Source organism: Sturnira hondurensis, unplaced genomic scaffold (assembly GCF_014824575.4).
Source record: "Sturnira hondurensis isolate 20B ecotype Veracruz unplaced genomic scaffold, ASM1482457v3 Scaffold0011880, whole genome shotgun sequence".
Classification (NCBI taxonomy): Eukaryota; Metazoa; Chordata; class Mammalia; order Chiroptera; family Phyllostomidae; genus Sturnira; species Sturnira hondurensis.
The window spans coordinates 1,129-23,204 of record NW_028084511.1 but is presented as its reverse complement, the minus strand read 5'-3'; the positions used below and the strand labels follow the sequence as shown (position 1 = coordinate 23,204).

General features: G+C 37.3%; 3 protein-coding genes across 3 annotated transcripts; 1 reads left to right on the top strand and 2 right to left on the bottom strand.

Moving 5' to 3' along the window:
- Window positions 1-742: 742 nt before the first annotated feature.
- On the top strand, window positions 743-1,690 carry LOC118996854 (olfactory receptor 5B12-like). Its single transcript, XM_037060424.1, has one exon. The coding sequence runs from the start codon at window positions 746-748 to the stop codon at window positions 1,688-1,690; it is 945 nt and encodes a 314-aa protein (XP_036916319.1). The 5' UTR covers window positions 743-745.
- A 5,021-nt stretch (window positions 1,691-6,711) lies between these two features.
- On the bottom strand, window positions 6,712-7,668 carry LOC118996853 (olfactory receptor 5B3-like). The gene has a single exon (XM_037060423.1). The coding sequence runs from the start codon at window positions 7,663-7,665 to the stop codon at window positions 6,712-6,714; it is 954 nt and encodes a 317-aa protein (XP_036916318.1). The 5' UTR covers window positions 7,666-7,668.
- A 10,227-nt stretch (window positions 7,669-17,895) lies between these two features.
- On the bottom strand, window positions 17,896-18,834 carry LOC118996852 (olfactory receptor 5B3-like). The gene has a single exon (XM_037060421.1). It carries the CDS (start codon window positions 18,832-18,834, stop codon window positions 17,896-17,898), a length of 939 nt encoding a protein of 312 aa, XP_036916316.1.
- Window positions 18,835-22,076: the final 3,242 nt, after the last annotated feature.

The window sequence follows — 22,076 nt, the reverse complement described above, 5'->3', positions numbered from 1 at the left end:
GTTCATTGATTCTGTACATGGTAGGAGTGGGATTTTCATCTTTGAACACAATTTAAACATGGCTCCAGATCAGGGACATCTGAATGCAAATGTTTAAAACTGTACTAATGTAATAAAAGGCAAAACCTATTATTTTCTAGATGCTTTTATTCTTTGTACATGAATTTCTACTGTTTTCCTATTATTTGGTAAATTACATATTCTCTGTACTGTACTATACTGAGGGCATTTTAGGCCAAGGCCATGTTTTATTTAACTATCTGTCCCTATCATGTGCCACTGTTCTTGACACAATGGAAAAGACACAAAAAGCCAGCTGAAGTAAAATTAATTCAATTTTACATTAATTTTGTTAAGCTATCGACTTGAATATAAAAAATAATTTGTGGTTGTTCTATAACCTTTGGATTGGGAGTCTGCCCTCCTTCCGTGAGTAACTAATCAGGTAAATTTTGCAGACATCCTTCCTTTCCTCCCCTTTATCTTACTTCACTCTTCAATGAAGTTAGGAGATTAAAATGTATTATCTCTAAGCCCTTTTATTTGGATAGTCTGGGATCTATCAATAATTTACCGCTGCATGTCCTGATCTCAGCCGCGCTGTAGGTCTACGGATTCTGCAACAGTGAGATGAGACACTGAGCGGATGTGCTGGTCTGTGTCAGCAGAGTCTTCCCTCCACGTGTCACTCTGATTCTGTTTTCTTCTTGCTACGAGGCAGCCGCCTAACTCCCAGTTGATCCCCATGGAAAACACTACTCAGGTGACCGAGTTCATTCTTGTGGGGTTAACAGATGACCTTGAACTGCAGGTCCCCCTGTTCATAATCTTCTTCCTCATCTACCTCATCACTCTGCTTGGGAACCTAGGGATCATCATGTTGATACTGCTGGACCCTCGTCTTCACACTCCCATGTACTTCTTCCTCAGTAACCTCTCCCTGGTGGACTTTGGCTACTCCTCAGCTGTCACTCCCAAAGTGATGGCAGCATTCCTCACAGGAGAGAAAATCATCCCCTACAATGCTTGTGCGACCCAGTTCTTCTTCTTTGTAGCTTTTATCACTGTAGAAAATTTTCTTTTGGCCTCCATGGCTTACGACCGCTATGCAGCAGTGTGCAAACCTCTCCATTACACCACCACCATGACAACAGGTGTGTGTGTACATCTGGTCATAGGCTCCTACGTCTGTGGCTTCCTGAACGCCTCCATCCACACGGGGAACATTTTCAGGCTCTCGTTCTGTAGGTCCAAAGTGGTTGACCACTTTTTCTGCGATGCTCCTCCTCTCTTGGCTCTCTCGTGCTCAGACAACTATATCACCGAGATGGTTATTTTTTTGGTGGTGGGTTTCAATGACCTCTTTTCTGTCCTGGTCATTTTGATCTCCTACTTGTTTATATTTATCACCATCATGAGAATGCATTCATCGGAGGGACGTCAAAAAGCATTTTCCACCTGTGCTTCCCATCTAACTGCAGTTTCCATCTTTTACGGGACAGGCACCTTCATGTACTTACAGCCCAGCTCCAGCCATTCCATGCACACAGACAAAATCGCATCTGTGTTCTATACGATGGTCATCCCCATGCTGAACCCCCTGGTCTACAGCCTGAGAAACAAGGAGGTCAAGAGTGCCTTTAAAAAGGCCGTAGGAAAGGCACAGACTTTTTTAAGATCCATATTTTAATTATATAGAATCAGCAGTAAGACAGTTTCATATGGCTCAGATCTATCTAAGGAATATATTTACCTTTCTAGCCACAAAATTCCTAATTCCTTGCAGTAATTTCTCCAGCTATTAATTAAGTCTACAAAGCAAAAGTATTAAAAATACAACACATAGGAATAATAGGTTAAGAAAAATCATCCACGAATACATAATTCTTCTTTTTAAAATTCTTTTTAATAAATGAGTTCACTCACACCCCCATATGAACATGTACACTGACATGTATATGTAAATATATGCATACACAAGCATCATTTATGAGAAACTCCTGAAACCCACATACCTACAGAGTGGAAACTTATGAATAGGACCCAGGTAGCCTGATTCCTATTATACAACTCCACCTTTGCTGGTATATTATTAAATCAAATTGAGGTTATAAAGCTATCTATTCTCCTTTATTATCACTGTGGCTCGTGAAATATATTCAATTACTTTCCTTCTAGAGTCTTTTAAAAAGGGGTGCTAGTTTTTTTCTTCTTTAAACTCATTACCACCTGACTTACTGTATATATTTATTTATTTTATTATTAATTTTTTCCCTCTCTAACTTAAGGTTAGAGAAAATATGGATTCTCAACATTTTTCTATCCACAAATCCTAGAACGGGGCTTGCCATAGTAGATACTCAATAAACATTTGATTAATGTGTCAAATGCATGGCATCTAGATTTCTCTGCTGAAAACCAGCTACTTAATGATATCTACTTTCATATTGCCACCTTTCTATTTCAGAAGAATCTCAAGTCCAGTAGAACTCTCCCTTTTTTTTTTTTGCCTCTAAACATGTTTCTCCTTCTGTGGTTGTTTTACCAGTAATCACAGCAACACTAACCCGGTGATGTGGAATCGTTCTTCAACTCTCCCTTTTCCTTACTCATGCATCGTATTCCCCAACATGTCATTTCAATTTTATGAGCATGCATTGTAGCATTAGAATGCTCTTCTTCTTCACTTTCAGTGCTACATACTTAGTCTAAGCATCTCTCTTTCTCCTCTGTTATTATCTATTGCAAATCCCTGATCATTTTATGGCACTAATAACATTTTAAAGTTATTACTGCATTTAGTTGTTTTCTTGTCGCTCTCTCATAAAGTTGTAAACTCTATGAGGATAAGATTTTGTCAGTATTGTTTCTCCATTGCATTTCCAAGGCTTAATGTATTGTAAGAACTCAATGTGTAAGTTGGTTAAATGCACAATTTTAAAATTAGAGGTTTAAAAGAGTAATAATGATACTATTTAGTTCTCAAAAGGTCAAGTATTCATTCACTGAGAGAAAATGTTTAAATGTCATTACTTTTTTCAGAATCCATCCCTTTGAAAATGACAGTTTTATAACTCTTGAAAGCTTCCTTGTACTGTTCCCTTTGACACCATCTGCCTAACGCATTTGTGATCATTTTTTAATCCTCATTTCAATGATACTTTCTTTCATGAAGCCTTTTCTGATTGTCCAAGTAGACTTGACCTCTGACTCCTCTGTGCCTGTTACCGTGCTCCATGCAGACATCAATGGTTAGGATTCTTGACACTTTATTCCACCATCTTGGTTTAGGCTCTCCTAATATAAACAAACAATTTTTCCTTACAGAGAGATTTTAGTTTTTATTTTTATTTTGTATTAAATTTATTGAGCTGACATTGGTTAATATATCATATAGGTTTGAAGTGTACATCTCTATGGTACATAATCTGTATACTGTACTGTGTGCCCACCATCCAAAGTCAAATCATCTTCCATCACTACAAATTTGGCTCTTTCTACCTTTTACTACTCCCCACACTCTTCCCTCTGATGACCATAATACTGTTGTCAGTGTCAGAGTTTCAGCTTTATGTCTCATATATGAGTGAGATCACATGGTTCTTAGTTTTTTCTGACTGACTTATCTCACTTAGCATGATACTCTCAAGGACCATCCACAATGCTATAAAATGCAGTATTTCATCTTTTCTTTGGGTGAACAGCACTCCATTGTGTATGTGCACAACATCTTCTTTCTCCACTCATCTATCAAAGGACACTTCAGTTGCTTGTATGTTTTGGTCACCATAATAGTACTGCAAGGAACATAGGGGTGCCTATATCTTTGCAAATAAATGTTTTCAATTTGGGGGGTAAATACTCAGAAGAGGGGTTGCTGGATCCTGTGGTAACTCTATTCTTAAATTTTTAAGGACCCTCCATACTGTTCTACATAGTGGCTGTACCAGTTAATGTTCCCACCAGCAGTGAATGAGTGTTCCCTTTTCTTCATAACTTCTCTAACCCTTGTTATTACCTGTCTTATTGATAATAGCCATTCTAAAAGATGTGAGGTGGTATCTCATTGTAGTTTTGATTTGCATTTCCCTAATAGCAAAATATTTTGATTCTTTATTTTTATTGTATTTTCCATTACCATTTATTCTCCTTATACTCTCTTCCACCTCCACACAACTCTCCCCAACCCTGCAGTCACCACACTGTTGTCTGAGTTCATGCTAATAGTGGAATTTTGAATAATCTACATAGCTCTCTGGTGGGAGGTGGAATGTAGTCTCTTCCACCTTGAGAGTGCACTGAATCTGGTGACTTGCTTCTAAAGTGCAGAGTGTGTAGGGAACAAAGGCAACATCACATTGAAGAACCTGGCAAAATTTAAGGGATCATCTTATTAACTGATCAAAGTAAAATTCCCAGTGACAAGTTATGTTGGTAAGATGTATCCCCTGATAGGACATGATGAGAAGGTCACTTATTATTTTTTCCCCAAACCTATAACCCCTGCATTACAATGACAAAAAAAAATCAGATAAACATAAATTGAAAAGCCTCTACAAAATACCTATGAAAGTAATGAAAAATAAGGAAAGACTGAGAAATTGTCAGGGATCAGAGAAGACTAAAGAAACATCACAAATATGTAGAGTTTTGCATCCCGCATTGGATTTGTGCAGGAACAAAATGACCTTAATTTGAAAGTAATAATCTGAATAAATCCTTGAAGTTTTACATAATAGTAATGTATCAGTGTTGGTTTGTTAGTTTGGACAAGTGTAATATGATAAAGTAAGATACTAGGCAAAGAGAAAACTGGGTGAGAGGTACACAGGACCTGTCTGTTTAGAATCATTGGCATTAAATTAATCATCACTATTTATGAAGGTATTCTGCAAAGTGAACTAGGTGAAAAACTTACCATAGTCTCATTTTTTAAAATTGAATTGTATCCCTGAAACCTATATAATTTTGTTAACCCATGTCATAGTTTCACTTTCACTTTTTTTTTACGATTTATTAAATAAAATTTATTTTATGGGTTATTTTCCCTGAAGTGAGGAATACTAGTGAAGAAGAATTAAGATAGTTTGATATAATCCATTTGATTGTGTGGGTTCCAAAAAATTAATTTGTCTAAAAGTGGGAAATACTAATAGTGAAGAAGAATATAGGAAACAAAAAAACCCTAACCATGTCTCATAAAGTGCTCTAAAATTCTTTTTTAGAGAATTCTATAATGAGTAATGAACTACTATAACTAGAGGTGGTTAAAATATGTTAACTGCTTACTCAAATTTTAATTCATTCATTCATTCATTTAACAAATATTTATTCAGAAATTAGCATAAACCAGGCAGTAATTTATGTATTGGAAATGAAATTGTTAGTTAAGATGACAAAGTGACTCCTCTTGTGAATTATATGCTACCAGTAGGGAAATAAATAAATGCTGATAATAGTTTAATAGCTGAGTACTGATCAGAATTATGAAGACTAAAGCAAGGAGTTCAAGGAAAGAACAGTGCCCATTGTGGGGTGGGTTCAGTATGATGTGGTAGCATTTAAGCAAAGACCTGTAGGAAGTGAGGGAGATTTCTGAGCATGGGTAGCAGCAAGTACAGAGATCCTGGGGCAGGAACATGCTTGCATTTGTCCAGGAAGAGCAAAGAATTCAATGTGGATGAAGTGGAGTGACTGAGTAGGAGAGGGGTTAAACATGGTGGAGCTCATCTAATACAGAAGCATCCATGAATGGGTGGCATTAGCCTTTTCATAATATTTGCCATGAGAAAAATGAATAACATTATTATTAATCAGTGTTTTATTATTAAATGCTTTCATAAAGCATTTCAAAAGGCTAGAGTAGTTTATTATCCAGTATAGAATTCTAAACTTGTAAATTGATTTGTGTAAAAAAGTAATGTCTCGAGCAAGATGACATATCTTTAATTATTGTTACATGTTTACAAAATGTAAGATAAAGTAGTCATATAAGGATAAATTGAAAAACTTTCTTACTATTGTTCAGTCACATTTTCTTGTACTCTGGCCTTTCTGCTTTCAAAAATAATCCTATGAGCAAACTGTTTCTAGCAGTAGATTTACTGAAGACAGAAATATTAATTTTTCTAATATTATACACTTATAGTTTTGAATAAAATGTACCAACAAAAAGCTTTCATCTTTATTTAAATACCCATGCCACATTTTTCTTCATTTTAAGTCCCTGAAATAGTTTTGAACCACAGAAATAAATAACATGGGACATAAATGTATATTCTGATACCTAAATTATTTTAACTTTCAAATTAAAATTAGCCGTGTTCCATTCCACTGCTGTAATACATTTCCTACTTTTGCATGTTTGTGCACATGTGGGAGTCTGCCATGTGCTTCTCTTCATGGGTTTGTCTGTACCATGTTTTCCACATATATTTGCATTGTCACATGGTACAGAAAATATGAACATGTGAATAAATCAAATATGAATAATAAAGTTTATTACAAGCAAGACCCCGAAAACTACTAAGGTCTCCTTTGGTTATCCTAATTCAGATATTACATATTTGGATATGATATATATTTTTCTGGATGATAAACTTTTGAAGAAAAATGGTATTATCTCAATAATTTAGGGGCATTATGGGCCTTAAAATGAGAATCATTGCATGTTGAACATCTGACAGAAATGAAACTGTGTTACTCTGTATCCTACAGGTTTACAAGGTGAAGCCTAGAGACAATGTTTGCCTTCTCAACAACCTTCTTAAATGCATTTTTGACCTCCTTATTTCTCAAGCTGTACACCAGGGGGTTCACCATGGGAATGACCATTGTATAGAACACAGATGCAATTTTGTCTGTATCCATGGAATGGCTGGAGCTAGGCTGTAAGTACATGAAGATAATAGTTCCATAGAAAATGGAGACTGTGGTAAGGTGAGAAGCACAGGTGGACAGAGCCTTCTGATATCCCTCAGCTGAGTGCATCTTCAGGATGGAGACAAATATGAACAGGTAGGAAATCAAGATAACCAGGAGAGCAAAAACAATGTTGAAGCTTGCCACAACAATAAGAATCAGCTCACTAATATGTCTGTCTGAGCAAGAGAGAGCCATGACTGCTGGAACATCACAGAAAAAGTGATGGACCAGATTAGACATACAGAAAGAGAGGCTGAATGTGTCCCTAATGTGGACAGAGGCATTCAGAAAGCCATAAACATAGGAGCCTATGGCCAGACGTGCACACAGACCTGTTGTCATGGTGGTGGTGTAATGCAGGGGTTTGCACACTGCTACATAGCGGTCATAGGCCATTGAGGCCAAGAGGTAATTTTCCACAGTGGCCAATGAAGCAAAAAAGAACATTTGAGCAGCACATGCATTGTAGGAGATGACCTTGTCTCCTAGAAGAAACCCAGCCATAACCTTGGGAGTGATGGCTGAAGAGTAACAAAAGTCGACCAAAGATAGGTTACTGAGGAAAAAGTACATGGGAGTGTGGAGATGAGAGTCCATGAGAATCAAGATGACTATCCCCAGATTCCCAACAACACTAATGAGATAGATGAGAGTAAACATCATAAAGAGGGGGACCTGCAGCTCTGGGGCATTGCTTAGTCCTAGCAGGATGAACTCAGCCACTTCTGTGTTATTCTCCATGGATGGTATTTGGGAATCACAAGACACTCTATAGTGATGTGAAATACAGGGACACACTGATTAACAAAGAAGCTGTTGAATAGAAATTGAAAGCATTAGATAAAAAGGTAATAGACAGATGTACATTTTTATTATGGTGATAATTTATACTTCACTATTATTCAGATCTAAAGTATGGGTTTGAAAACAAAATTTAATGCATGCATTACCTATAGAGTTACGTATTGTTGAAACTGAAGTATTTTTATGAATCATCTCCTATCTTCTAAACTTTGTAAAGTCAATTTGTGAAAAAAGTAATGTGTTGAGCAAGATGACATATCTGGAATAAATACATCTGTCATTTTGATCCTGAGCCTAGTCAATGCTTATACTCCTACATTGCTGAAGTACCAAAGAATGCTCTTGATGTGTTACGTCTATACTCACTTATTTTTCTCAATAACTCTGTAAGATTGACTAGTCATTATCCTATTTTACTTAACAGACACAGAGATTGAATAATATCTAAGTTTAAAAATTACTACTGCCAAAGCCAAGTAATGTACATAGGCAGAGAGGTACTCTAGTCCACTAGACTTAATATAATTAAATTGAATTTAATGCAGCTTGCAATTACTCCTTGTCTCCATTGGTCCAAACTCAGTATTACCTTTTGGGCTAATATGGTTAAATAACTGAGACCAATGTGCCAGTAGGTGTGGTGGGTAACTGAAGATGTAGGGTCATGTACAACTAGCAGAAGCAATTCTGAGGAAAAGACATATAGCATTGGGTGTAGAGCTTGGGCTCTGGGAAGAGGTGCATATCAACCCTACCATTTGCTACTCAATAGATTTTGAATCCAAACTAACTACCAAACCTGATTTGCTCCATATACAATATGACAATTGTAATGAAATGAATCTTACAGTATTATTGTGAGAATTAGATAAAATAATGGATTAAATAAAATGAGCAAAATGCTGGGTGTGTAGTATAGTCTGCTACGTATTGTCAGGATGAGATTAAAGCCTCTGTGTTTGCTTGAGAAAGATGAGTGATAAAATTCAGGGATTCAGGTGTGGATGAGTTTTGAAATTCTGTAGCCTCTTTCTCTGATGTCTTCTCTCCACACTGGGTTAAATGAGATATTTTGTGTCCTACAGTAAATCTGTCTGTCCATCCTCTGCACCACTCCAGATGAGCCACTTTTTGCTTAATTTCTTTCCATTGCTTTCATTTCATAGTTGAATCACACAAATGGAGGGTTGAAAGTCTCTAATTTGTTGGCTACTTTTAGCTTCCAGGTTCGCTCTGGTAGTGAGATTCATGTTTAAATTTTTTATATAAATATGTTCTTGAGTGAAAACAATGTTTTCAGTTATTTTTATCTGAATTTGAGGTCTTTAGAAGGACACCCATCATGCACTAGTCATTATTCTCCACCACCGTCCTAATTCTTTCATATCTTCATTGTCCAAGCCTAGCCCCTAAAGACATGAGGTTTGTCACCCTCTGACACCCATAAACTCTTGTAGAATATATTATCTTCTGAAAACAATAATAAAAACTAAGGGTATATTTAATTATATTTAGGTATGTATACTCATATATATTTAAATAAACATAAATTTTCACTTAATACTCACAATGATGTTGTAAGGTAGGTGATACTATAATTCCCCGTTGACCATTAAGACAACCGAGGACTTGAAAAGGTATGTAAAGCTCTATAATTGCACAGCTAATATGAGGAAAGTTCACGATTCATGATTTAAACTCATCTGTGACCAAATCAAAAGCCTATACTCTTAGCCACCTCACCATCAACATTCGTACATGCATTCATAATATGGTAATAAGGATGAGGTTATGGGGAAAAGAGTACAATGGATCATGCTGATTGAATTACAAAACTTCTGTGGCTTAAAGGAAGGTTTTCCTCTCTCTTGTGCCTTTATTAAACCTCCAGTGAAAGTACAACAAGTAGCAAATAAGGTGAATTAAGGCTCACTCAATAAGAGGGTTACCTTTTTCTTTGCCTAAGTATTACTACACTTCTTACTGAAGTTTTGACATTTAAATGCTACTCTCAATTCATGGTTTTAGAAAACAATGTTCAAAACATCTGGTCATGTGCTGAAATATCTCCTAGTAGGTACAGCTGTCCTGTGGATTTTGCATAAATTACAGTTTTCACTAAAAATGTGTATGAAATGTAGAAGCTTACCTTGCTCCTGCAGTGGGAGGGACAGTCAATCCTGAATAGTGCTTCTGAAATCTGAAATCTAGACATGGAACACTACATATAAATATACACTCTTGGTGATGTTCTCTATCAGGTACTGGTGAAAAGATTCCAAGATCTCTAAGACAAGTAAAGATGGAGGAAATCTCCAACATGAAATCAGAAAACTGAGCACAAGTCTTGAATGCACCATTAATTCTTACTGTGCTTTGGAGGAGTCCCTTGTCTTCTCCTTAATTCTAAAATAAAGAATAACATTACCTCTCTCATATAGTTTACAGAATTGCTTGTAAATAGCAAATTAAGAAAGCTCTTTAAAACAAAGAGGGGTTATCATTTAAAAATCAATCAATACAATATTCATCTTGAGAAGTTTTCCCTGGCTACCATTGCAGGCTTATAGCAAATCCTCAGATCATGAGTAGAGGAAAGGCCCACAGGCACTAACAATGATTAGCGTTCAGATAAGTAAATGATAACCAAGGCGCCTTAGCACTCAGTCTGATCTCTTTAAAACAATTTTATGTTCAGTCATATTGGAATTTCAGAGGCTAACTCATGGGAATCAGAAGGAGCCACAGAGACATGTGGTTCTCTGGGGATGTCTCCCATGAAGACTTCTATGAAACTCGCATGCCAAGTTCTAAAAAAAGAAGCAATTGAATTACTGGTAGGAACTGACCTGGATATGATGAGAGTGCACATGTTTTCATATTACTTGTTAGTGCTCATTTTTTCCTATTTTCTAGTTACAGTATAATTTACAAACAACAATAATATCTGTAGTTTTTAGTGTATAAATCTTCACATTTGGTCAAATGTATATGGCCATGTATCATAAACAAAGTCATCATATAGAAGAGTTCCATGATCAGACAAACACTCTGAACTTCCCTTGGTGATCAACTCCTTCTCCCACACACTGCCCCAGCCACTAACTTTTATGTCCAAATAATTTTGCCTTTCCAAGAATGCCCTATAAGTACAACCCTAGTCTACACAGCTCTCCTGTATGGCCTTTTTCACTTAGCATGGTGTTTGTGTGTTGAGCAGGGAATCCTTTGTTCAATTATATCTGTTCCAATCATTGAAGTTGAAACTTCAAAGGGAGAGGCCAAGGAGACCTCTCACACCACCATTCCTCTGATGTCACCTCCCAGATATTTCCTCTTTAAAAGCACATGAGCCATACTGGGTTCCAAGATTAGCCTGCTCCTTTATGACTTAATCTTACCTAATTAAATCAGCAAAAATCTTATATCCAAAAAAGGTTACATTTTGAAGTAGTGAGGATCAGGACTCCAACAAGAGAATTTGGGGGGAACATAATTCTACCTTTAATATATTAGTAGTAAAATCTGTTTTATTATTGCTGAATAGTATTCCATTATATAAATATCACAGATTGTTTCTGCATTTCTCAGTTGTAGGGCATTTGGGTGAGTTCCAATATCTGGATATTTTGAAGAAACTTACTAAATATCTGTCTAATGTTGTTTTTGCATTGTACTTAGATAATTTCTATAAGCTGGATTGCTTGGTCAGGTGGTAAATATATGTTTAATTGAATGAAAATAAGTGTTTTTATCAATCTTCTATCTGGTTTGTTATAATTAAGTGTGGGGTATTGAAATCCTCCACTATTATTGTATTACTATTTCTCATTTCAACTATGTTAACTGTTTACTTCATATGCTGTTTACTTCATATGCTTCATATGTTTACTTAAATGTTGGAGAATTAACCTTTCTATCATTGTATAAGTCTTTCTTTGTCTCTTCTTATGGTTTTTGAGTTAAAGTCTATTTTGTCTTCTATTAAATATGACCACTTCTATTAAATTTGACCACTTTTACCCTTTCCAGAGAGGAATTGCTGGACAGGAAAGTGAGGCAGTGGCCTCTAGGTCCCCAAATTCCCAGCTTGCTGTACCTGGGCAAAGATCTAACAGTATGAAAGAGAACTGGATGGGAATTGGCAGCCTCTATGCACTCAATTTTGCCAAATGGGACGGGAATAGTGTTTGTATAAGGTGAACCTGGGTAAGATGAGATGTCGGTGTCCCACCCCTCATAGGGGAACTGCAGCTCTACACTGATACCTGGAGTTAGACGTAGCCATGCTTCTTGGATGCATTTCTCTGAAATAGAACTTCTACCACACAGCTGGGGGTAGAGGAGGAAAGGGGAAGGTCATAGTTTGATTGCTACTGACTTGGATCTTAGCAATTTGCATAGCTTTCCTGGGAAATGTTTTCTCCGTTATCAATTTGTCCTTAAGGCCATTTCAAGAAACTTTAAATTGTTGGGTTATAAAAACACTTTTTTATTCATGTTGCTGTTTCCCTGGAAAGAGGCCCATTGAGCGCTTTACAATGTATGTAGAAGGCCTACCACTAAAATTATCTTTAATAAATTTGTTTAAGTTTTTATTGCTGACACTATTACAAATGTCCCCATCTCTCTACTTTGCCCATCTCCATCCAGCCTCCAATGCCACTTTCCCTCTAATGAGCACCAAATCATTGTCTGTCTCTATAGGTGATGCATAGGAGTTCTGTCCAGAAAAAGTCCAGCCATTGTTAATATAATGAGAATGGTTTGAGTGACATTGATGTAACCTGGCAGCCAAGGAGAGTGGACTGGAATGTGCATGAATGATGATGACTTCACTGTGCTAGTCAGTGGAGGCAGTAGATGCCTTTGAGTGAGCATGTGTACTCTGTGGTCACCACATTCAAAATGACTGAGCCAGTAGAACAATAAATCTACATCAAATACTGCATTAAGCTGGAACCTTCCTCCATGAAAACTACTTGGAAGACTTGGAAGGCTGTAGCTCTAGCCAACTGGTGATTGGCAGCTTCCTAATGACAATGCACCTGCTCATGAACCATGTCTCATGCAGAATTTTTTAGTGAAACATGAAATCACCCAGGTGACTCAGTGCCTCTACAGCTCAAATTTGGCAACCTGTGACTTCTGGCTGTTCCCAAAACTAAAATCACTTTTGAAGGGAAGAAGCATTAGACTGCCAGTGAGATGCAGGATAATAAGACAGGGCAGATGCTGGCAATTGGGAGAACTGTGGGAGGTCCCATGGTGTCTACTTGGAAGGGAAATGAGGAATCATTGTTCTATGTACAACATTTCTTGTATTTTATATTTTTAATAAATGTTTATTTTTCATATTTCATAACTGGATACTTTCTGGAAGACCTTGTCATATATGTTATTTGGCTCATCCCTTCATCTTCTCTCATCCAGTCCCCTCTCCCCGCCTCCTCTCTTTTCTGACATTTGTTAGTCTGTTCCATGTATCCATGCCTTGTTTCTACTTTGTAAATCAGTTTATTTTTTTTTCACTAAATCTCACATATAAGTGAGATGTGAGATCATATAGTATTTGTCTTTCTCTGACTGGTGTATTTCAATTAGCCTGATACTCTCCAGGTCCACTCATGTTGTCACAAAAGGTAAGATTTCCTTCTTTTTACACCCCTGATTTCCTGAATTCACAAGACGAAAAGCCTTTTTCGTCTACCCCATAGATTGTTATTCTATCCTACCATGATAATGAATATTACGTTTCCTTGAAAAGTACAAAAGATAGTAATATTTAAAACCGGGAAATCTGAGCCTTCCTGATGTCTACATCATCTCTTCTTGGTTTTGTGCTGGAGTTTATCTGGTTACTTCTTACAATTTTTGTCTCTATTAATATTCTCTATCTTCTGATTCCACATTTTCCCTATTTCCTTTAGTTTTTCATCCAAGTTTTGTTTAGTTCTTTGAGTATATTTAAGATATTTGTCTTAATAGTGATGAAAAGTTATAGCCCACAGAAGAATAAAATTTTAGATAAATGAGTGTAAAGATATACCATATTCAGCCCTGGCTGTTGTAGCTCAGTGGATTGAGCTTGGACCTGTGAACCAGAGTATCCCGGTTCAATTCCCAGTCAGGGCACATGCCTGGGTTGCAGGCCAGTTCCCTGGGTTGCAGGGGACACAGGAGAGGCAACCATACATTGATATTTCTCTCCCCCCCTCCTTCCCTTCCCCTCTAAAGATAAATACATAAAATAAAATAAAATAAAAAGATATACCATATTCATAGATCAGGAGACTTAAAGTTGGTTTCCTTATAGCCCCCATGAGACCACAACTGAAACCCATGTAAGGCTTTTTTGAGTATAAATATTCACATGCTGGTTATAAATTCATATGTAATTCCAAAACCAATAAGCAAAATCATTGTGAAAAGTAAAAACAAAGTAAGAGTATTAAAGTTATTTCATTTCACAACTAACTATAACATATAGTAATGAAGACAATGTAGCATTAGAGAAAAGTTGGACCCACAAATAAGTGGATCAGATTATAGCATCCAGAAATGATTCATAGATATATAATCAACTCATTTTTATAAAAGATGCAAAGGTAAATACATGATGAAAATTCTTTTTTCAAAACCTTTTGCTCCAACAGCTGTCAGTTCACGCAGTGACAGAAGAATTGAATGTTCAATTTAAAGCAAAACCATATGTTCCACCATAAACCTCTACACAAACCTTTTAAGTGTCATTGAGATTAAGAATTGACAGTCAGAAGCAACTGAATGCACTTGAAAATTGTAGAACATCGTTAAACTGCAATAATATTTAATAGTACACCAATATGGACGAGCCTAAAGTGGATTTTAATGTGAAAGAAGCAAGATGTAAAGGCTCCTAATTGTGTGACTCCATGTACATAACAGGGATGAAAAAAGGTCAATGATTTCTAAGGGTTGGGAGAATGGAGAATGGTTGTCCATAAAAGGGATTAAAAAAAGAAATTTTAGAATAATACAATTAATCTCCATGGTAATGGGCTGGTGAGCACATGACTCTGCATTTGTTACAACCCATACAGCTACACACAGCAAAGCATGAAATTTAATATGCACAAATTAGAAGGAAGCAGCCAGGAGTACAGGAGAATCCCACGAGTGAATAGAATCTTTTAAAAATTGAATGGTACTACAACGGTGTGAGTTAACCTCCCTGAAGGAAAATAGGGGAAAAATGAGCTGACCATCAAGAGGTAGGAAACAATATGTACAGCAAAGTTAAAAGTAAAAGAAACCATAAAAATACTATACAGTATTATGAAGTTGATTCTCATGGGGGTATATATTAAGAACTGAACTCAGAAGCAAAAAGGACATAAGCTCATGGATGGAAAGCAGATTGCAGCTAGTTGTAGTGAGGTTGGGAGTGGAGGGGTTGAGCAAAATTTAGGAAAAAGGACTCGTGGACATGGACAGCAGTGTGGCGATTGCTGGGGGGAGGGGGTATTAGGGGACTAAATGCTAATGAAAAAAATATAGTGAAGTTTAATTATAAAACTGATTTACCTGTAAACCAGTCACACCAAGCAATTAGTGAATGGCATTCATTGAGAACTGTTGAGGGCAAGGGAGAACTAGCCAGAGCGTAGCTATAAGGAAGTAAAATTTGTTTTGCTAACTAATACAAAGAGGCTCCGGGACACACCCGAAGAACAGGTGTGCCAGAGCAACAGTCAGTCAGGCAGATAGCCATCTGGACAGTCACTAGGGGGAAAAATTTTACCCCTGTGCACGAGCTCAACTGACCAATCAACTAAAGGAGCATGAGCCAGTGCATGAGTTAACTCGCCAATAATAAGTAACCCTATTGTGCCCCTGAGCCAACCGCTAACCGCCACATCTGCTTCTGTATCCAGCTTGCTTGCGCGCCTCCATAAAACCCTAAGCCAGTAAGCGTTTGGCCCGACTCCCGTTTGCAGCCCTCACGGGTGCTGTGTCCTTGGACACTTTGAGACTTCGCCCCTGCGCAGGTTAAACTTGGCCAATAAAGTAACACCTTTTAAACCCTGAAAGTCTCAGACATTTGTTCTCGTGGTTTCGAGAACAAGAACCAAGTCTCTCACTATCAGAGAAGGAAGTTACAGATGAGAAAAGGGACAAGTTGGGGTGAAATAGAGGAAAGCAACAATTGTCAACCTTCTCCCTCTCATGTCACACATACCTAATGACTAAAATTCTGCAGCATACCAAAAAATATTTCTTGCTAATGTCATATAAAATAGCTATAATTTCTATTCATTCACACTGGATGCCTATTGTGTTGGCTGCTGTCCTTTTTTAATTTGACAATCTACGGGAAAGGGGTTTGTGCCTCTGACTAAAGAGTCAGGTGTTACTTGTTTAAAAACTCTGTGGCACACTGTTTGGAAATTGTGGATGAGAGTCAGAAACATCAGCAGACAGTAGTGTTTAGCTTCACATAGTATGATGGACAGGTAGAGCATAACTCCACATTAGAAATGTATACAAAGTACATAAATATATACCTCTTACTTCTGTGGACAAAAGGGCCTAATACTAACACTTCAGTATCAAGAAGCATAACTGGGAGTCAGATATTGGCTTTAAATGCCACTCTTTACCAAAAGAAAGGAGATTGTTCATAGAACTGTGATGGTAGAAAGAGTGGCCAGAGAGGAAACCAAAGCAGGGAGGAGGAGGGATCCATGTCCCACCCACTGTCTCAGTTGTCCTTCAAATTCTATGTATCTTTTCCGTTGTCTGGGAAAGAAAGTCTTTGAAACTGTGCTTTCTCCTGGAGTCCTGAAAGGCCCAAAGGGCACATAGTGCCTAATGAAAGAAGTCCATTAACACCTCGGTGTAATCCCTCCCCAGTTGGAGAAAGCTACCACCACCTTTACCTGTCAATCAATATGTAATCCCTCTCACCCCTCTTCCTGCCAACTATATAAATCTTCAGAACAAAGGACATGCATGCTTGCCACCCAACCTTATCTTAGGCCACTCCTACCTTTGCCTCTTTTACTGTGCTTCATCCCGAACCTATGGGTTTCAGCTCCCCAGCCCCCACCTTAGCTAGGCCCACTGTCTTTCCTGAGAACGGATCACCAATAAGCCAGGCGGTGAAAGATAAACACCATATAATCTCACCTTTAACAGGAACCTAAACAACAAAACAAACAAGCAAGCAAAACATGACCAAAGACACTGAAATGCAGAACAGGCTGACAGGGACCAGAGGGCAGAGGTAGGGAATTTCAGAGAAAAAGGGGAAGGATTCACAGGAACAAGTATAAAGGACACATAGCCAAAAAATAAGGTGGGGGGGGATGAATGGAAGGGATATGGGAAACACGGGGGTGGGGGGGGGGCTGGGATGGGAGTATAAGACAGAAAACTCTACTTGAACAATAATTAAATAAATTATATACATATATATATATATTAAAAAGAGTAACTACAAATGCTTGAGGCAGGAACATGTTGGGCATTGTCAGGTTAAATATAGGAAGAAAATCAGTGTGAATGAAGTAGGGTAAAAGAATGGGGAAGTAATATTATCAATAGTATGGGAAATGGAGGAGCCAAAGAACTTGTATTTATGACCCATAGATATGAACTATGAGGAGGGAAGATGGTGGAATGGGACATACAGAATAGAGGGAATATTAGGAAGAAAAAATGGGAAAACTAATAGCATTATCAATAAAATATGTTTAAAAATATTTTTAAAACATCATTAAATAACAAAAGTGGACATAAAATATCAGCATGAGCAATTTCAAACTATTTTCAGGAGCAAAATGTACAACATTATTGGTTTCTATTCAAAGACGTAGGTATCTTCCTAGGAAATATGGGTTAATTTTGCTCATGGCCTTCTTCGTGGCACTATATTATGTACATTTGCATTGCTGTGATAGAAAAAATGCATATTGAATGAGTGAATAAAAATATCCTTAATAAGGTTTTTGACAAGTGAACACAAAAACCTATTAGCCATCCCTGTTCAGGAATACTTCTGGGCATAATGTGTCTCATGTTTAGGACAGGAGACTACAGAATAAGCAAGGAGACTACTTTGGGACCTTAATTTTACTGTGGCCTTAAGGAAACTAGGTTACTGTGCATTGTACAATGTTCAAATCATAATCCTAAACAAAACTTTTGCCTAAATACAACCTTCATGAGTGCACTCTTCACCTCCTTGTTCCTCAGGCTGTAGACCAGTGGATTCAGCAGAGGGATTGCCATGGTATAGAACACAGATGCAATTTTGTCCAAATCCAGTGAATGGCTGGAGCTGGGCTGTAAGTACATGAAGATGAGAGTCCCATAGAAGATGGAGACTGCAGTGAAGTGGGAGGCACAGGTGGTCAGAGCCTTCTGATATCCTGAAGAAGACCGCATCTTTCTGATGGCGATAAAGATCAATATGTAGGAAATGAAGATAACCAGAAGTGCAATACATATGTGGAAGCCTGCTACATAACGAAGAACAAGCTCACTAACATGTCGATCAGAGCAAGAGAGAACCATGACTGCTGGAACGTCACAGAAAAAGTGATGGACCACATTGGACTTACAGAAAGAGAGACTGAAGGTACAGCCAACATGGATGGAGCCATTAAGGAACCCAAAGACATAGCAACCTATGGCCAGACACAAACACATACCTTTTGTCATGGTGGTGGTGTAATGCAGGGGTTTGCACACTGCCACATAGCGGTCATTGGCCATGGATGGCAAGAGGTACTTTTCCATAGTGGCAAAGGCTACGAAAATGAACATCTGAGCAGCACATGCATTGTAGGAGATGACCTTGTGTCCTAGAAGAAATCCAGCGATGACTGTTGGAGTGACAGCTGAAGAGTAACACAAATCCACCAGAGACAGGTTACTGAGGAAAAAGTACATGGGAGTGTGCAGACGAGAGTCCAAGACAATCAACGCCATAATACCCAAATTCCCAATCAATGTGATGAGGTAGATGACAGTGAACATGACAAAGAGGGGCACCTGCAGCTCTGGGTCATTGGTTAGTCCGAGGAGGATGAACTCAGTCACTTCCGTACTGTTCTCCATTAATGAGGAGAATCACAAAATGCTACGTGGCTAGGAGAACAATGAAACAGTGACAAAGACAATTAAATTGACAAGTGTACATGCAACATGTATTATTTTGTTATAGCAATAACCTCTATATGAAGATTCTCCAGGTAGAATACGGGCTTCATAACATAACAAAGTACATTAATGATGTATATCAGTTTACATGTTGTTGGATCTGAAGGATTTTTGTGGAAAACTGCCCTAATTTTATAGTTCATCACTTTGTAAATTGAGATACAGAAAATTAAATAAGTGGATGAATGGCTTATCCAGAGTGAATGTACCTGTCAATGAACTTTTCCAAAGCCTAGTGAGAGCATATACTTGCATGTTGCTCCCCTGTCAGAAACAACTTGAGACATTTAAAAAGTATATACATTGTGTCCTCTTAAGAATACTATGTATATTTTGTTATTACATTCATTTAAATTAGGATGCATTTGTCCTTCAACACCTGGCTTATTTCACTCAGCATAATGCTTTCCAGCTCCATCCATGATGTTGCAAAAAGTAGGAGCTCCTTCTTTCTTTCTGCAGCATAAAATTCCATTGTGTATATGTACCATAGTTTTTTGATTCATTCATTTACTGACGGGCACCTAGGTTGAAGGACGAATACCATATGATCCCACCTTTAAGAGGAAGCTAAACAACAAAACAAACAAGAAAGCAAAATATTACCAAAGACACTGAAATAGGGAATGGGCTGACAGTGACCAGAGGGGAGAGGGGTGGGAATTTCAGGGGAAATAGGGGAGGGATTTAAAGGATCATATGTAAAGGATACATGGACAACAACTGAGAAGGGTGGAAATGGGAGGGAGGGGGGAGCATGGGGGGTGGGAGGGGATGGGAGTAATAGAAAACTGTACTTGAAAAATAATTAAATAAATTTTGGGGGAAAAAGAAAAAAACTAAAGTAGGATGCAGAAGAGGCTGAGTAATTTTTTATATCCAAACACATATTAATTGAAAAGCCATGCTTTGGATCCAAGACTTGGATCCAAGCTGACCCTTGAATCCACACTGAGTTGTTTGTAAGTCTGATGCTCTTAATTGCATTTAAAGCAAATTGAATCCTACTCAATGTACAGGTACTCCTCATCTCCCTTGGTTTAAACTAAGTGCTTGGGGTTCATAGTGTTGTACCTGAGAGATTTATATGATAGGAACATACACAACCAAGAGATGCAATTCTGAAGACAAGGCAAAGCTTATGGTACAGACCTTGGACTCTGGTCTGAGGTGTGTATTAGCCCAACTATTTGCTACTGAGAAATCATTAATCCTAACCTAACTTACCTGAACCTTATATACTCGCCTGCAAAATTAAGACAGTAACAAGACCTACTTTATTTATAGTGTTATTGTGAGAATTAAAAAGGTAGTATATTAAAAGTACAATAAAACTTTGGGTTTGGCACAGTCTGATGAGTGCTAGCTATACTATTACTGTTAGGATGGTATGATTGTCTTTTTGTCGGTTTAGGAATATGGGTGGTGACCTGCAGGTCTTCAAGTGTGCAAGGGGTTAAAACTCTTAAAGCCTTCCTCTTCAGTTTGCCTTTTCTCACATCTTGGTGCCAGTCAGATTTTCTGTGTCACCAGTTTCTCACTTCCTTGCTTCACCCATAGGACTGTCTGCTTTAGCAATTCCATGTGAGCCATCATTTTGCTAAATTCCTCTTTGTAATCCATGTTTGAGCTTGAAATAGTCTCTCTTTTATAAACTCACTCTTTTTCCTGTTACTTTCATCTCATAGTAGAGTCATAAAATTGAGGGTTGAACTCATTTAAGGGCTGTCTTTAGCCTATAGATCTGATTTGGTGGCAAATACTGTGTTGTAAAATATTTTATTTCAGTCTGTTCTGTGTAGGGACAGCATTTTAAATCTTTTTTATATCAGTTTGAAAGGTATCCATCTTTTGCTAACTACTAATATCTTTGTTCTCAAAAATTTTAAAAATATTTTCAAAAACTTTATTAAATTTATTGGGGTGACACTAATTAATAAAATTATATAGGTTTAAGTGTACAATTCTATAGTGCATCATCTAGATATTGCATCGAGCATTTACTCCCCAAAGTCAAGACTTCCTCTTCTATCTATCAATCATCTAGCTATAAGTTTTTTTACTCTTTTCTACCCTCTCCTAAAACTTTTGCAACGTCACTTTTCAAGCCTATCCCACGATGACATTATATTTGTCAACCTTAACACATGTGACCACTTTTATCATATGGTATGCTCTATGATGAATAAGGCTTTATAAGTTTGTAGCGTGTGTGTGTGTGTGTGTGTGTGTGTGTGTGTGTGTGCAAGGTAGGCAGAATTATTATTCCTACTTTACCAGCAAGAAAATTGAGAGTTTGGGAAGTTTTGGAACACTCTCAAATTATACAGTTTGTAGAAGAAAGAGGCGAGTCAAGAGTTTAAATTCAAGTTTTATCTAATCAAAAGGCTATGTTTGTAGCCATTCACTGTCTACTTATGCAGATGAGCTAGTAATAAGAAGCATGAGATTACAGGCGAAAGTGTATATGTAGTCTGGGTCTACTTCATTCATACTAAGCACTTTTGTAGTTTAAAAATGATTTCACTCTTCTGCTTTGCTTATTTCTTAGTTTTTTAAATTTTATTTTTATTTTAAATTATATTTTTCAATTATATTTTACATTGTAAAGTATATCATTCTTTCTTTTCTTAACTCTGAAGACAGAGTCAACATTTGCTGAACAAGATGAAATTATCACTAGATCAATCCCAGAATCATCTGTGGGTTTTTTTTTTTTTTTTGGTTTCTATCCTTAGGAAAGCAGAAAGATGTTCCTAAGTCTCAGCAAACTCCCCACTGATGGAAATTTTGATGTTTATACTCCAGTCTTACCTTAGTATTTTAGAAAAACATTGGAAATGCCTCTTTTTCCTTTCAAATAACTCAAAGTGTAGCTCTCCTACTTCCATCAATACCACTTTCTAAAAATGCTCATAGAATATAAATGCTTACCTGTGTGCTGGGAGAGAACAAATAGTCAATTCTGAATAGTGAGTTTGAAATCAGGATATCAGTGTAGAACATGCATGAATACCATTAGAATGTCTCTCAGGTAGCAGTCATAAGGTTCCAAAATCACTAAAGCAGGAAACCTGCCATGCGTTCTCCCTCTGTCCTTAGCAGAGTCACTTACCTCCTTATTGTAAAATAAACACAAT

Coding starts and splice junctions, on each gene's coding strand:
- LOC118996852 (XM_037060421.1), bottom strand. CDS start 18,834: ATGGAGAACAGTACGGAAGTGACTGAGTTCATCCTCCTCGGACTAACC.
- LOC118996853 (XM_037060423.1), bottom strand. CDS start 7,665: ATGGAGAATAACACAGAAGTGGCTGAGTTCATCCTGCTAGGACTAAGC.
- LOC118996854 (XM_037060424.1), top strand. CDS start 746: ATGGAAAACACTACTCAGGTGACCGAGTTCATTCTTGTGGGGTTAACA.